General features: G+C 40.2%; 1 protein-coding gene across 2 annotated transcripts in view; it reads left to right on the top strand.

Annotated features, from left to right (window-relative positions):
• Positions 1 to 15,017, top strand: part of CERS5 (ceramide synthase 5) — a 251,544-nt gene that overhangs the window by 150,993 nt on the left and 85,534 nt on the right. For both annotated transcript variants that reach the window (XM_053708354.1, XM_053708356.1), the window contains exon 5: positions 14,316 to 14,366. In XM_053708354.1, the coding sequence (XP_053564329.1) occupies positions 14,316 to 14,366 (51 nt within the window). The remainder of the gene's footprint in view (positions 1 to 14,315; positions 14,367 to 15,017) is intronic.

Raw genomic sequence — 15,017 nt, 5'->3', positions numbered from 1 at the left:
AGCTAAGATCTAAGGGTAAATTTAAAGCTTCTGTCCGTTTTTGTTCTTAAATAAGGAACAGAAACCTAATTCTTCCCCAAGGAGTCTGTTTCCAATTGGAAGCTTTCTTCAAATTGAAATAATCCAAGCCATTTAAGAGATCAAAGTCAGCCCCTAAGTCTGCATGAAGGTGCGGCTCTTATTCCAGCTCAGCTGGTAGGGGAGAGATTAAGATTTTTCTAAGATGTTTGGATCAATTCGGTCCAAAATCATTGGATTCAGAATATTGTCTCTCAGGGGTACAGAATAGGATTCAGAGTAAGACCGCTTGTGAGAAGATTTTTTTTTTCTCACGCATTCCAGCAAACTCAGTAAAGGCTCAGCTTTCCTGAAGTGTGTTTCAGACCTGGAGTTATCTGGGGTAATCATGCCAGTTCCGTTTCAGGAACAGGGTCTGGGGTTTTATTCAAATCTATTCATTGTCCAAAAGAAAGTAATTTAATTCAGACCAGTTTTGGATCTAAAAATTTTGAATCGATATGTAAGAGTACCAACTTACAAAATGGTGACTATAAGCTCTATTCTGCTTTTTGTTCAGCAAGGGCATTATATGCCCAAAATAGACTTACAGGATGCATATCTTCATATTCCGATTCATCTAGATTGCTTTCAATTTCTGAGATTCTCTTTTTTAGACAAGCATTGCCAATTTGTTGCTCTTCCTTTTTGGCTTAGCGACAGCTCTAGGAATCTTTTCAAAGGTTCTTGGTGTCCTACTCTCTGTTATCAGAGAGCGGGGTGTTGCAGTGTTTCCTTATTTGGACGATATCTTGGTACTTGCTCGGTCTTCACGTTCTGCAGAATCTCACACGATTCAACTACTGTTGTTTTTTCAAAGACATGGTTGGAGGATCAATTTACCAAAAAGTTCCTAGATTCCTCAGACAAGGGTCACCTTTTAAAGTTTCCAGATAGATTCTGTGTCCATGACTCTGTCTCTAACGGAAAAGAGACAATTTAAATTGGTTTCAGCTTGTCAGAACCTTCAGTCTCTATTATTGCCTTCAGTAGCTATGTGCATGGAAGTTTTAGGTCTCATGACTGCAGCATCGGACGCGATCCCCTTTGCTCGTTTCCATATGAGACCTCTCCAGCTTTGTATGCTGAATCAATGGTGCAGGGATTATACAAGGTTATCGCAATTAATATCCTTAAATCCCAGTGTTTGACTATCTCTGACTTGGTGGTTAGATCACCATCATATAGTTCTAGGGGCCTCTTTAGTTCGTCCAACCTGGACTGTGATCACAACAGATGCAAGTCTTTTTAGGTTGGGGAGCTGTTTGGGGATCTCTGACAGCACAAGGTGTTTGGAAATCTCAAGAGGCGAGATTACAAATCAATATTTTGGAAACTCCGTGCGATTCGCAGGGCTCTTCAGTTTTGGCCTCTGTTGAAGAGAGAACCTTTCATTTTTTTTCTGACAGACAATGTCACAACTGTGGCAAATGTCAATCATCAGGGTGGACTCACAGTCCTCAAGCTATGAAAGAAGTATCTCGGATACTTGTTTGGGCGGAATCCAGCTCCTGTCTAATTTCTGCGGTTCATATCCCAGGTATAGACAATTGGGAAGCGAATTATCTGTCATCGGACTTTATATCCGGGAGAATGGTCTCTCCACCCAGATGTGTTTTCTCAAATTGTTCAGATGTGGGGGCTTCCAGAAATAGATCTGATGGCATCTCATCTAAACAAAAAACTTCCCAGGTACCTGTCCAGGTCCAGGGATCCTCAGGCGGAAGCAGTGGATGCATTGACACTTCCTTGGTGTTATCAGTCTGCTTTTTTTTCCCGCCTCTGGTTCTTCTTCCAAGAGTGATCTCCAAAATCATCATGGAGCAATCGTTTGTGCTGCTGGTAGCTCCAGCATGGCCTCACAGGTTTTGGTATGGGGATCTTGTACGGATGTCCAGTTGCCAACCTTGGCCACTTCCATAAAGACCAGACCTTCTATCTCAAGGTCCATTTTTTCTATCAGGATCTCAAATCAATAAATTTGAAGGTATGGAAATTGAATGCTTAGTCATAGAGGTTTCTCTGACTCAGTGATTGATACTATGTTGCAGGCTTGTAAATCTGTTTCTAGAAAGACTTATCGAGTTTGTAAGACTTACTTTTGATGGTGTTCTCATAAATTCTCTTGGCATTCTTTTAGAATTCCTAGAATTTTACAGTTTCTTCAGGATGGTTTGGATAATGGTTTGTCTGCAAGTTTCTTGAAGGACAAATCTCTGCTCTTTCTGTTTTATTTCACAGAAAGATTGCTAGACTTCCTGATATTCATTGTTTTGTGCAGACTTTGGTTCGTATCAAGCCTGTCATTAAATCAATCTCTCCTCCTTGGAGTCTTAATTTAATTTTGAAGGCTTTACAGGCTCCTCCGTTTGAGCCTATGCATTCTTTGGTCATTAACTACTTTCTTGGAAAGTGTTGTTTATTTTGGCCATCTCTTCTGCTAGAAGAGTTTCTGAATTATCCGCTCTCTTGTGAATCTCCTTTTCTGATTTTTCATCAGGATAAGGCGGTTTTGCAGACTTCATTTAAATTCTTACCTAAGGTTGTGAATTCTAACAACATTAATAGAGAAATTGTTGTCCCTTCCTTGTGTCCTAATCCTAAGAATTCTTTGGAGAGATCCTTACATTCTTTGTATGTGGTAAGAGCTTTGAAATATTATTATGTTGAAGCTAATAAAGATTTCAGGAAGACTTCTAGTCTATTTGTTATATTTTTTGGTTCTAGGAAAGGTCAGAAGGCTTCTGCTGTTTCCTTGGCTTCGTGGTTAAGCTTTTGATTCATCAAGCTTATTTGAAGTCAGGTCAAGCCCCGCCTTAGAGAATTACAGCTCATTCTACTAGAACAGTCTCCACTTCGTGGGTTTTTAAGAATGAAGCTTCAGTTGATCAGATTTGCAAAGCAGCAACTTGGTCTTCTTTGCATACATTTTCTAAATTCTACCGTTTTGATGTATTTGCTTCTTCGGGAGCAGTTTTTGGTAGAAATGTTCTTCAGGCAGCCGTTTCAGTTTGATTCTTCTGCTTATGTTTTAAGTTTTTCTTTTCATTTATGAGAATACATTTATATCTTGGGTTGTGGATTCATTTTTCAGCGAAAAATGGCTGTTTTTATTTCATCCCTCCCTCTCTAGTGACTCTTGGGTGGAGTTCCACATCTTGGGTATTGCTATCCCATACGTCACTAGCTCATGGACTCTTGCCAATTACATGAAAGAAAACATAATTTATGTAAGAACTTACCTGATAAATTAATTTCTTTCATATTGGCAAGAGTCCATGAGGCCCACCCTTTTTGTGGTGGTTATGATTTTTTGTGTAAATCACAATTATTTCCAAATTTCTTTTGTTGATGCTTTTTACTCCTTTCTTTATCACCCCACTTCTTGGCTATTCGTTAAACTGAATTGTGGGTGTGGTGAGGGGTGTATTTATAGACATTTTGAGGTTTGGGAAACTTTGCCCCTCCTGGTAGGATTGTATATACCATATGTCACTAGCTCATTGACTCTTGCCAATATGAACAAAATGAATTTATCAGGTAAGTTCTTACATAAATTATGTTTTTCATTAGTTTTTTCATGATTCAGACAGAGCAGGCAATTTTGAGCCACTTTCTAATTTACTCCTATTAATTTTTCTTCGTTCTTCTGCTATCTTTATTTGAAAAAGAAGGCATCTAAGCTAAGGAGCCAGACAATTTTTGGTTCAGACTCTGGACAGCACTTGTTCATTGGTGCTGTCCAATCAGCAAAGACAACCCAGGCTGTGAACCAAAAATGGTCCGGCTTCTAAACTTAAATTCTTGTTTTTCAAATAAAGATAGGAAGATAATAAAGAAAAATTTGATAATAGGAGTAAATTTCTTAAAATTGCATGCTATATCTGAATCATGAAAGAAAAAAAATGGGTTTAGTGTCCCTTTAATAATGTGCTACATTGTCTCATATTTAATTTCTGCAACTTTAATTTATATGTGAAGCATAAACAGCCAACAAAACAGATTTCCTTGCTCCTCTACACTTTAATATTTTCTTAACAATGAAACAAATGGCAAAGGGACAGTCTACACCCGAATATTTATTGTTTTAAAATATAGATAATCCCTTTATTACCCATTCTCTAGTTTTGCATAACCAACACAGTTATATTATTACACTTTTACTTCTGTGATTATCTTGTATTTAAGCCTCTGCAAACTTCCCCTTATTTCAGTTCTTTTGACAGACTTGCATTTTAGCCAGTCAGTGCTGGCTCCTAGGAAGTCCATGTGCGCGAGCACAGTGTTATCTATATAAAACACACAAACTTACACCCGCTAGTGGTGAAAAACTGTCAAAATGCCTTGAGATGAGAGGCGGCCTTCAAGGGCTTAGAAATTAGCATATGAACCTCCTAGGTTTAGCTTTCAACTAAGAATACCAAATGAACAAAGCAAAATTGGTGATAGATGTAAATTTGAAAATTGTTTAAATTACATGCCCTATCTAAATAACGAAAGTTTGTTTTAGACTAGACTTTAAATCAGCGTCTGCAAAATTATAAGGGTATTCTTGTTTATGAATCACACTTTATTTCTCCAACATTGGTGTGTCCGGTCCACGGCGTCATCCTTACTTGTGGGAATATCTCTTCCCCAACAGGAAATGGCAAAGAGTCCCAGCAAAGCTGTCCATATAGTCCCTCCTAGGCTCCGCCCACCCTAGTCATTCTCTTTGCCGTTGCACAGGTAACATCTCCACGGAGATGGTTAAGAGTATGTGGTGTTTAGTTGTAGTTTTTTAATTCTACTATCAAGAGTTTGTTATTTTAAAATAGTGCTGGTATGTACTGTTTACTCTGAAACAGAAAAAGATGAAGAGTTCTGTTTGTGAGAGGAAGATGATTTTAGCAGACAGTAACTAAAATCGATTGCTGTTTCCACATAGGACTGTTGAGATGAAGTAACTTCAGTTGGGGGAAACAGCAGACTTTTCTGCTTAAGGTATGACTAGCCATATTTCTAACAAGACTGTGTAATGCTGGAAGGCTGTCATTTCCCCTCATGGGGACCGGTAAGCCATTTTCTTAGTCTCAAACAGAATAAAGGGCTTAATATGGGCTATAAAACTGGTAGACACTTTTATGGGCAAAATCGATTGCTTTATTTAGGCATTTTATACATGTTTATGCTTGTAATTCACACTTATAAACTTGGGGAACGTTTTTTAACGTCAGGCACTGTGTTAGACACCTTTCCAGTCAGGAAGGGCCTTCCCAGTTGTAGGCTGAGCCTCCGTTACTTTTGAGAGCAAGACATGCAGATGCATGTGTGAGGATCTGAAAGTAGTTGGAAAAGTTCCTAGAAGGCTTCATCTGGTATCGTATTCCTCCCTGGGTTTGGTAAAGTCGCAGCAAAGGCTGTAGCTGGGACTGTAGAGGGGTTAAAACTGTAACCGGCTCCGGTTTCTTTATTTTAAGGGTTAAAGCTCTGGTGTGCAATACTTTGAATGCTTTAAGACACTGTGGTGAAAATTTGGTAAATTTTGAACAATTCCTTCATACTTTTTCACATATTCAGTAATAAAGTGTGCACTGTTTAAAATTTAAAGAGACAGTAACGGTTTTGTTTTAAAACGTTTTTTGTACTTTTTTGACAAGTTTAAGCCTGTTTAACATGTCTGCACCTTCAGATAAGCTATGTTCTATATGTTTGAAGATCAATGTGTGTCCCCCTTCAAAATTGTGTGATAATTGTGCCATAGCGTCCAAACAAAGTAAGGACAGTATTGCCACAGATAGTAAAGTTGCCCAAGATGATTCATCAGATGAAGGGAGTAGACATAGTTCTACATCATCTCCTTCTGTGTCTACACCAGTTTTGCCCACGCAGGAGTCCCCTAGTACTTCTAGCGCGCCAATGCTTATTACTATGCAACAATTAACGGCAGTAATGGATAACTCCGTAGCAAATATTTTATCCAAAATGCCTGCATATCAGAGAAAGCGTGATTGCTCTGTTTTAAACACTGTAGAGCAGGAGGGCGCTGATAATTGCTCTGTCATACCCTCACACCAATCTGAAGGGGTCATGAGGGAGGTTTTGTAGGATGGGATTCAGGTAAAATTTCTCAACAGGCAGAACCTGATGTTGTGACATTTAAATTTAAATTAGAGCATCTCCGCGCACTGCTTAAGGAGGTGTTATCTACTCTGGATGATTGTGACAACCTGGTCATTCCAGAAAAATTATGCAAGATGGACAAGTTCCTAGAGGTTCCGGTGCACCCTGACGCTTTTCCTATACCCAAGCAGGTGGCGGATATAGTGAATAAGGAGTGGGAGAAGCCCGGCATACCTTTTGTCCCCCCTCCTATATTTAAGAAATTATTTCCTATGGTCAACCCCAGAAAGGACTTATGGCAGACAGTCCCTAAGGTCGAGGGGGCAGTTTCTACTTTAAACAAGCGCACTACTATTCCTATCGAGGATAATTGTGCTTTCAAAGATCCTATGGATAAAAAATTGGAGGGTTTGCTTAAAAAGATTTTTGTACAGCAAGGTTACCTCCTGCAACCCATTTCGTGCATTGTTCCCGTCACTACAGCAGCGTGGTTCTGGTTCGAGGAACTAGAAAAGTCGCTCAGTAGAGAGACTCCGTATGAGGAGGTTATGGACAGAGTTCACGCACTCAAGTTGGCTAATTCTTATATTTTAGATGCCACTTTGCAACTAGCTAGATTAGCGGCGAAAAATTCAGGGTTTGCAATTGTGGTGCGCAGAGCGCTTTGGCTAAAGTCTTGGTCAGCAGATGTATCTTCCAAGACAAAATTGCTTAATATCCCCTTCAAGGGTAAGACTCTCTTTGGGACAGAATTGAAAGAGATTATTTCAGACATCACTGGGGGAAAGGGCCATGCCCTCTCACAAGATAGGCCTTTCAAAGCCAAGAATAAGTCTAATTTTCGTTCCTTTCGCAATTTCAGGAACGGACCGGCCTCTAACTCTGCATCCTCTAAACAAGAGGGTTATGCCTCTCAAACCAAACCAGCCTGGAAACCGGCGCAAGGCTGGAACAAGGGTAAGCAGGCCAAGAAGCCTGCTGCTGCTAACAAAACAGCATGAAGGAGTAGCCCCCGATCCGGGACCGGATCTAGTAGGGGGCAGACTCTCTCTCTTTGCTCAGGCTTGGGCAAGAGATGTTCAGGATCCCTGGACACTAGAAATAGTTTCTCAGGGTTATCTTCTGTAATTCAAGGAACTACCCCCAAGGGGAAGGTTCCACATGTCTCACTTATCCTCAAACCAAATAAAGAGACAGGCATTCTTACATTGTGTAGAAGACCTGTTAAAGATGGGAGTGATACACCCAGTTCCAACGGCGGTACAAGGAATGGGATTTTACTCAAATCTGTTTGTAGTTCCCAAAAAAGAGGGAACTTTCAGACCAATTCTGGATTTAAAGATCCTAAACAAATTTCTCAGAGTACCATCGTTCAAGATGGAAACCATTCAAACAATTCTACCCACAATCCAGGAAGGTCAATTTATGACTACCGTGGATCTAAAGGATGCGTATCTACATATTCCTATCCACAAAGAACATCATCAGTTCCTAAGGTTCGCCTTTCTGGACAAACATTACCAGTTTGTGGCCCTCCCATTCGGGTTAGCCACTGCTCCAAGGATTTTCACAAAGGTACTCGGATCCCTTCTAGCGGTTCTAAGACCAAGGGGCATTGCAGTAGTACCGTACTTGGACGACATTCTAATACAAGCGTCGTCTCTTTCAAAGGCAAAGGCTCACACAGACATCGTTCTGGCCTTTCTCAGATCTCACGGATGGAAGGTGAACATAGAAAAAAGTTCCCTGTCTCCGTCGACAAGAGTTCCCTTCTTGGGAACAATAATAGATTCCTTAGAAATGAGGATTTTCCTGACAGAAGTCAGAAAGTCAAAACTTCTAAACGCTTGTCAAGTTCTTCATTCTATTCCTCGTCCTTCCGTAGCTCAGTGCATGGAAGTAGTAGGATTGATGGTTGCAGCAATGGACATAGTTCCTTTTGCGTGAATTCATCTAAGACCATTACAACTGTGCATGCTGAAACAGTGGAATGGGGACTATACAGACTAGTCTCCAGTGATTCAAGTAGATCAGAAGACCAGAGACTCACTCCGTTGGTGGCTAACCCTGGACCACCTGTCCCAGGGAATGAGTTTCCGCAGACCAGAGTGGGTCATTGTCACGACCGACGCCAGTCTAGTGGGCTGGGGCGCGGTCTGGAAATCCCTGAAAGCTCAGGGACTATGGTCTCGGGAAGAGTCTCTTCTCCCGATAAACATTCTGGAACTGAGAGCGATATTCAATGCTCTCAGGGCTTGGCCTCAACTAGCAAAGGGCAGATTCATAAGATTCCAATCAGACAACATGACGACGGTTGCTTATATCAATCATCAGGGGGGAACAAGGAGTTCCCTGGCGATGAAAGAAGTGACCAAAATAATAAAATGGGCAGAGGATCACTCCTGCCACCTATCTGCGATTCACATCCCAGGTGTGGAAAACTGGGAGGCGGATTATCTGATTCGTCAGACATTCCATCCGGGGGAGTGGGAACTCCACCCGGAGATCTTTGCCCAGTTGACTCAATTATGGGGCATTCCAGATATGGATCTGATGGCGTCTCGTCAGAACTTCAAGGTTCCTTGCTACGGGTCCAGATCCAGGGATCCCAAGGCGACTCTAGTGGATGCACTAGTAGCGCCTTGGACCTTCAACCTAGCCTATGTGTTTCCACCGTTTCCTCTCATTCCCAGGCTGGTAGCCAGGATCAAGCAGGAGAGGGCCTCGGTGATCTTGATAGCTCCTGCATGGCCACGCAGGACTTGGTATGCAGACCTGGTGAATATGTCATCGGTGCCACCATGGAAGCTACCTTTGAGACAGGATCTTCTTGTACAGGGTCCATTCGAACATCCAAATCTGGTCTCCCTCCAGCTGACGGCTTGGAAATTGAAAGCGTGGGTTTTCAGATTCTGTGATAGATACTCAAGTTCAAACCAGAAAACCGTTAACTAGAAAAATTTACCATAAAATATGTAAAAGATATATCTGCTGGTGTGAATCCAAGGGATTCTTATGGAATAAGATCAAAATCCCTAAGATCCTTTCCTTTCTACAAGAGGGTTTGGATAAAGGATTATCAGCGATTTCTCTAAAGGGACAGATTTCTGCTTTATCTGTCTTATTACACAAATGACTGGCAGCTGTGCCAGATGTTCAAGCATTTGTTCAGGCTCTGGTTAGGATCAAGCCTGTTTACAGACCTTTGACTCCTCCCTGGAGTTTAAATCTAGTTCTTTCAGTTCTTCAAGGGATTCCGTTTGAACCTTTACATTCCATAGATATTAAGTTGTTATCTTGGAAAGTTTTGTTTTTGGTTGCTATTTCTTCTGCTAGAAGAGTTTCAGAGTTATCTGCTCTGCAGTGTTCTCCGCCCTATCTGGTGTTCCATGCAGATAAGGTTGTTTTGCGTACTAAGCCTGGTTTTCTTCCAAAGGTTGTTTCTAACAAAAATATTAACCAGGAGATAGTTGTTCCTCCTTTGTGTCCGAATCCAGTTTCAAAGAAGGAACGTTTGTTACACAATTTAGACGTAGTCCGTGCTCTAAAATTCTATTTAGAAGCTACAAGAGAGTTCAGACAAACTTCTTCTCTGTCGTCTATTCTGGTAAAAGGAGAGGTCAAAAAGCGACTTCTACCTCTTTCTTTTTGGCATCATCCGATTGGCTTACGAGACTGCCGGACGGCAACCTCCAGAAAGAATCACAGCTCACTCCACTAGGGCTGTGGCTTCCACATGGGCCTTCAAGAACGAGGCTTCTGTTGATCAGATATGTAAAGCAGCGACTTGGTCTTCACTGCACACTTTTGCCAAATTTTACAAATTTGATACTTTTGCTTCTTCAGAGGCTATTTTTGGGAGAAAGGTTTTGCAAGCCGTGGTGCCTTCTGTTTAGGTAACCTGATTTGCTCCCTCCCTTCATCCGTGTCCTAAAGCTTTGGTATTGGTTCCCACAAGTAAGGATGACGCCGTGGACCGGACACACCAATGTTGGAGAAAACAGAATTTATGCTTACCTGATAAATTACTTTCTCCAACGGTGTGTCCGGTCCACGGCCCGCCCTGGTTTTTTAATCAGATTTGATTAATTATTTTCTCTAACTACAGTCACCACGGCACCCTATAGTTTCTCCTTTTTTTTTTTTTTTTCCTCCTGTCCGTCGGTCGAATGACTGGGGTGGGCGGAGCCTAGGAGGGACTATATGGACAGCTTTGCTGGGACTCTTTGCCATTTCCTGTTGGGGAAGAGATATTCCCACAAGTAAGGATGACGCCGTGGACCGGACACACCGTTGGAGAAAGTAATTTATCAGGTAAGCATAAATTCTGTTTTTGTTTGTACTTGTCATTGTTGCTATCATTTTGTGCTAAAAACTGAAACTTTGTTCCAAAAAAATCTTTTTTTTATTTTAAGGAGATTAACATTGGCAAGTTTTTCCACACAGCTTTAGTTGTGCAGTTTTCATTGCAGAGTTCAAACTGCAAACCTATTTTCTTCCAATAAACTATGGCTAATGTTTAATTCACTGTATCATAATGAGCATATTGTTACATTTTATGCAGTAGTCAACAAACTGCATTAAAGCTGTTAGTTGTAGCCCTGAGCAAAGCCAGGGACCTTGTCACATGAAATCTTTATGCACAAAACTGTATTTTCTATGCCATTGGAAGGATTTCAGTCTTTTTGCTGGGATTGAACGATATGCATGTGATAATCCGTTTATAATTTAAATGCCTCCCAGTAAAATTGTACTTTGATTATTTTTGAGAAAAATATATACAGAGCAAATAAAAATACACAACCAGGCAAATTAATTCTTGCAACATTCCTGGCATACACTAAACAGTATAACCTGTTTTTGCTTTGATACACCATACACACTCTCTATCTTCCCCATCACGCTCTTTAAAGTGGATGTAAACTCACTGCTACTCGACAATCACAACTGCTTTATCATCAAAAATTAGCATAAGTTTAATTCATGAATTTTGTTAAAACATAATATAATAGCGATGTATATACCTATATAACTATAAAAGTCTCGATTTCTCCCTCCGCCCGCCATTTTGTTCCGCTTTCCTTACATTGATTGACATTTGCCTAAACTAATAATGTGGCGTACCCCGTGGCGTCCAGCCCCTTTTTCGTAACGTCATTTTCAATTTCTGCGCATGCGTCTTTTATATGCGCATGCGTATAACCACCTTGAGCTGGCTTTCGAAGCGCTGCGCGCACACGCTCTAAGCATGCGCATATAAAGCCCGCATCCACAACCTCCGTGTATTTCACAGGAACTGCAAGTAAGTATCTATGCTGCTCCGCAAACTGTTTGAAATTGTAACGATATATTTAGAGCATTGAAATAGTGGTTTTGAAGTGACCGACTGATTACAACTGTTTAATCGCACAACCAGAAATAATGATAAAGTTTTAATGATAAAGTGCGCACAAAAGGGAGCCATCGTGAACGTGCAAGGGTAATACGTCATAGAGCGGGTGGGACCGCTCTAGACGTTATGCGCTGAAAAGAAAGGAAGTTATGGAAGGGAGGAGCTCAGCCTGAAAACGGAGCAAAGTTACTAACGTAATTATTACTTTACTTGTTCAGTATATAAATAAAAAAAGTATGCGGTATTGCTAAAAGAGTGCATAAGAACAGATTTGGAAGGTCAATACATAAAAAATTTACATCCACTTTAACTGTCTCTCTTGCTTTTCCTTTTCATACTTTTTCTCTTTTCTGTCAGGGTTCACTGACATTAACATATTATCACCACATCATACAAACGTGCTTGCAAGATGCTATTGTTAACTTAGCAACCTAGCTTCACTTAAAGGGACAGTCTCCACCAGAATTTTTATTGTTTTAAAAGATAGATAATCCCTTTATTACCCATAACCCAGTTTTGCATAACCAACACTGTTATATTAATATACGTTTTACCTCTGTGATTACCTTGTATCTAAGCATCTTTTGTCAGCCCCCTGATCACATGACTATTATCTATTGACTTGCATTTTAGACAATTAGTGCTGTGTTGTGCTAACTCTTAAATAACTACCCGGGAGTGAGCACAATATTATCTATAAGGCCCCCCATGTACTAGCAATCTCCTGTTGTGAAAATAAAATAAAAAAGCATGTGATAAGAGGCTGTCTATAGTGTCTTCGAAACAGGCAGAACTTTAGAGGTTAAGACGTTAATAAAGTATATTAATAAAACAATGTTGGTTGTGCAAAGCTATGGAATGGGTAGTAAAGGCGTTATCTATCTTTTTAAACAATAACCATTTTATTGTAGACTGTCCCTTTTAAGATATAAAACTCCAGGTAAATATCTACTGCAATGTTTTATTTTTATTTATTTCTATCTATCTTTCTTTTTCTCCTCCAAAGCTCATTATATTCAGTTGTCCATCAGTAATTGTGCTTAGAAAAAAAAAAATCAGGTGTCAACTACTTTTGTATTTTGGGAAAGCTATTTTAATCTCATCTGGCGACTAGACTGGTCTGTTCTTCATATGAGATAGAATGAATATAATATATATATATATATATATATATATATATATATATATTTTTTTTTTTATATATATATATATATATATCTCATACGAACAGACCAGTCTAGTCGTCAGATAAGATTCTCTCTCTCGTTTTCTCTCTCTCTCTCGTTCTCTTGTTTTTTCTCTCTTGTTTTTTCTCTCTTGTTTTTTCTCTCTCTCTGGTTTTTTCTCTCTCTCTGGTTTTTTCTCTCTCTCTGGTTTTTGCTCTCTCTCTCGTTTTTGCTCTCTCTCTCGTTTTTGCTCTCTCTCTCGTTTTTGCTCTCTCTCTCGTTTTTGCTCTCTCTCGTTTTTGCTCTCTCTCTCGTTTTTGCTCTCTCTCTCGTTTTTGCTCTCTCTCTCGTTTTTGCTCTCTCTCTCTCGTTTTTGCTCTCTCTCTCTCTCTCGTTTTTGCTCTCTCTCTCTCTCTCTCGTTTTTGCTCTCTCTCTCTCTCGTTTTTGCTCTCTCTCGTTTTTGCTCTCTCTCTCTCGTTTTTGCTCTCTCTCTCTCTCGTTTTTGCTCTCTCTCTCTCTCGTTTTTGCTCTCTCTCTCTCTCGTTTTTGCTCTCTCTCTCTCTCGTTTTTGCTCTCTCTCTCTCTCTCTCTCTCGTTTTTGCTCTCTCTCTCTCGTTTGTTTTTGCTCTCTCTCTCTCTCTCTCTCTCTCGTTTTTGCTCTCTCTCTCTCTCTCTCTCTCTCGTTTTTGCTCTCTCTCTCTCTCTCTCTCTCTCTCGTTTTTGCTCTCTCTCTCGTTTTTGCTCTCTCTCTCTGTCGTTTTTGCTCTCTCTCTCTGTCGTTTTTGCTCTCTCTCTCTGTCGTTTTTGCTCTCTGTCGTTTTTGCTCTCTCTCGTTTTTGCTCTCTCTCGTTTTTGCTCTCTCTCGTTTTTGCTCTCTCTCGTTTTTGCTCTCTCTCGTTTTTGCTCTCTCTCTCGTTTTTGCTCTCTCTCGTTTTTGCTCTCTCTCGTTTTTGCTCTCTCTCTCGTTTTTGCTCTCTCTCTCGTTTTTGCTCTCTCTCTCGTTTTTGCTCTCTCTCTCGTTTTTGCTCTCTCTCTCGTTTTTGCTCTCTCTCTCGTTTTTGCTCTCTCTCTCGTTTTTGCTCTCTCTCTCGTTTTTGCTCTCTCTCTCGTTTTTGCTCTCTCTCTCGTTTTTGCTCTCTCTCTCGTTTTTTCTCTCTCTCTCTCGTTTTTGCTCTCTCTCTCTCTCTCTCGTTTTTGCTCTCTCTCTCTCTCTCTCTCGTTTTTGCTCTCTCTCTCTCTCTCTCGTTTTTGCTCTCTCTCTCTCTCTCTCGTTTTTGCTCTCTCTCTCTCTCTCTCGTTTTTGCTCTCTCTCTCTCTCTCTCGTTTTTGCTCTCTCTCTCTCTCTCTCTCTCTTGTTTTTGCGCTCTCTCTCTCTCTCTCTCTCGTTTTTGCTCTCTCTCGATTTCTCGCTCTCTCTCGATTTCTCGTTTTCTCTCTGTGTCGGTCTCTTTTTTTTTTTTTTTTTTAAATAAGATATTGCCAATATATACTACATTGGCCATATTCTTGCACAGTAGTAGGTATATATTTAACTCTTAGAATATTGCATTTTAAACAATTGTGGATTTCCTGAAATAGTTCCTTTTTTTCTCCTCAGACGTCCTGGTTTTGGGATACACGACAATGCTGGTACAACTATCCCTATCAGGTAGAAAATCTTTGTCTAATTTTGTTTTGACATATTTTCTTATAAATTGTTTTGGAAACACATATGTTTAGTCCTTGTCCTTTTTTGCAGAGGACAGCCAGCCTAACCCTACTTATATTTTAGTGCACACTAGAAGGTCACATAGTAAGGTGAAAGAGATGTATTCTTGTTGTTAGTTTTGCCATTTTTATTTTTGAAATGTTTATTTTCTACATATTAAGGAACCATAGCAGATGCCTATAAATGTAATATGATAAAATGAAAGGCTTGTACTGTCTGAATTTTATAATCTTTAAATAGTTTTATAATAAACAAAGCTTAATTTTAAAATCCAGAGTGCAAATACATACAGAAAGAGAAGCACTTTCTCAGGAACGAGCAACAGATCAATAACTTGTTAACTTGTTCCATGGCAATTTATCACCTGGGAGTAGCCACTTTTAGCCCAATTATGCTTTTCACAGAAAAATCCTGCCTAACATGGCAAGTCCAGCCCCGAAATACCAGGCAATCCCTCTCTGAACATGGAACATGGCAATCCTAGACTATCGTTTTGGCCTTCATTGGGCCTCGTCAGTGAAGAGTGCAGGCAATGAATAAATAGAAAATATACAGACAGCTCTCGCTGGATTTACCCCTTCAGATTATATA

Source organism: Bombina bombina, chromosome 3 (assembly GCF_027579735.1).
Source record: "Bombina bombina isolate aBomBom1 chromosome 3, aBomBom1.pri, whole genome shotgun sequence".
Lineage (NCBI taxonomy): Eukaryota > Metazoa > Chordata > Amphibia > Anura > Bombinatoridae > Bombina > Bombina bombina.
This window is presented reverse-complemented; position numbering and strand designations above follow the sequence as displayed.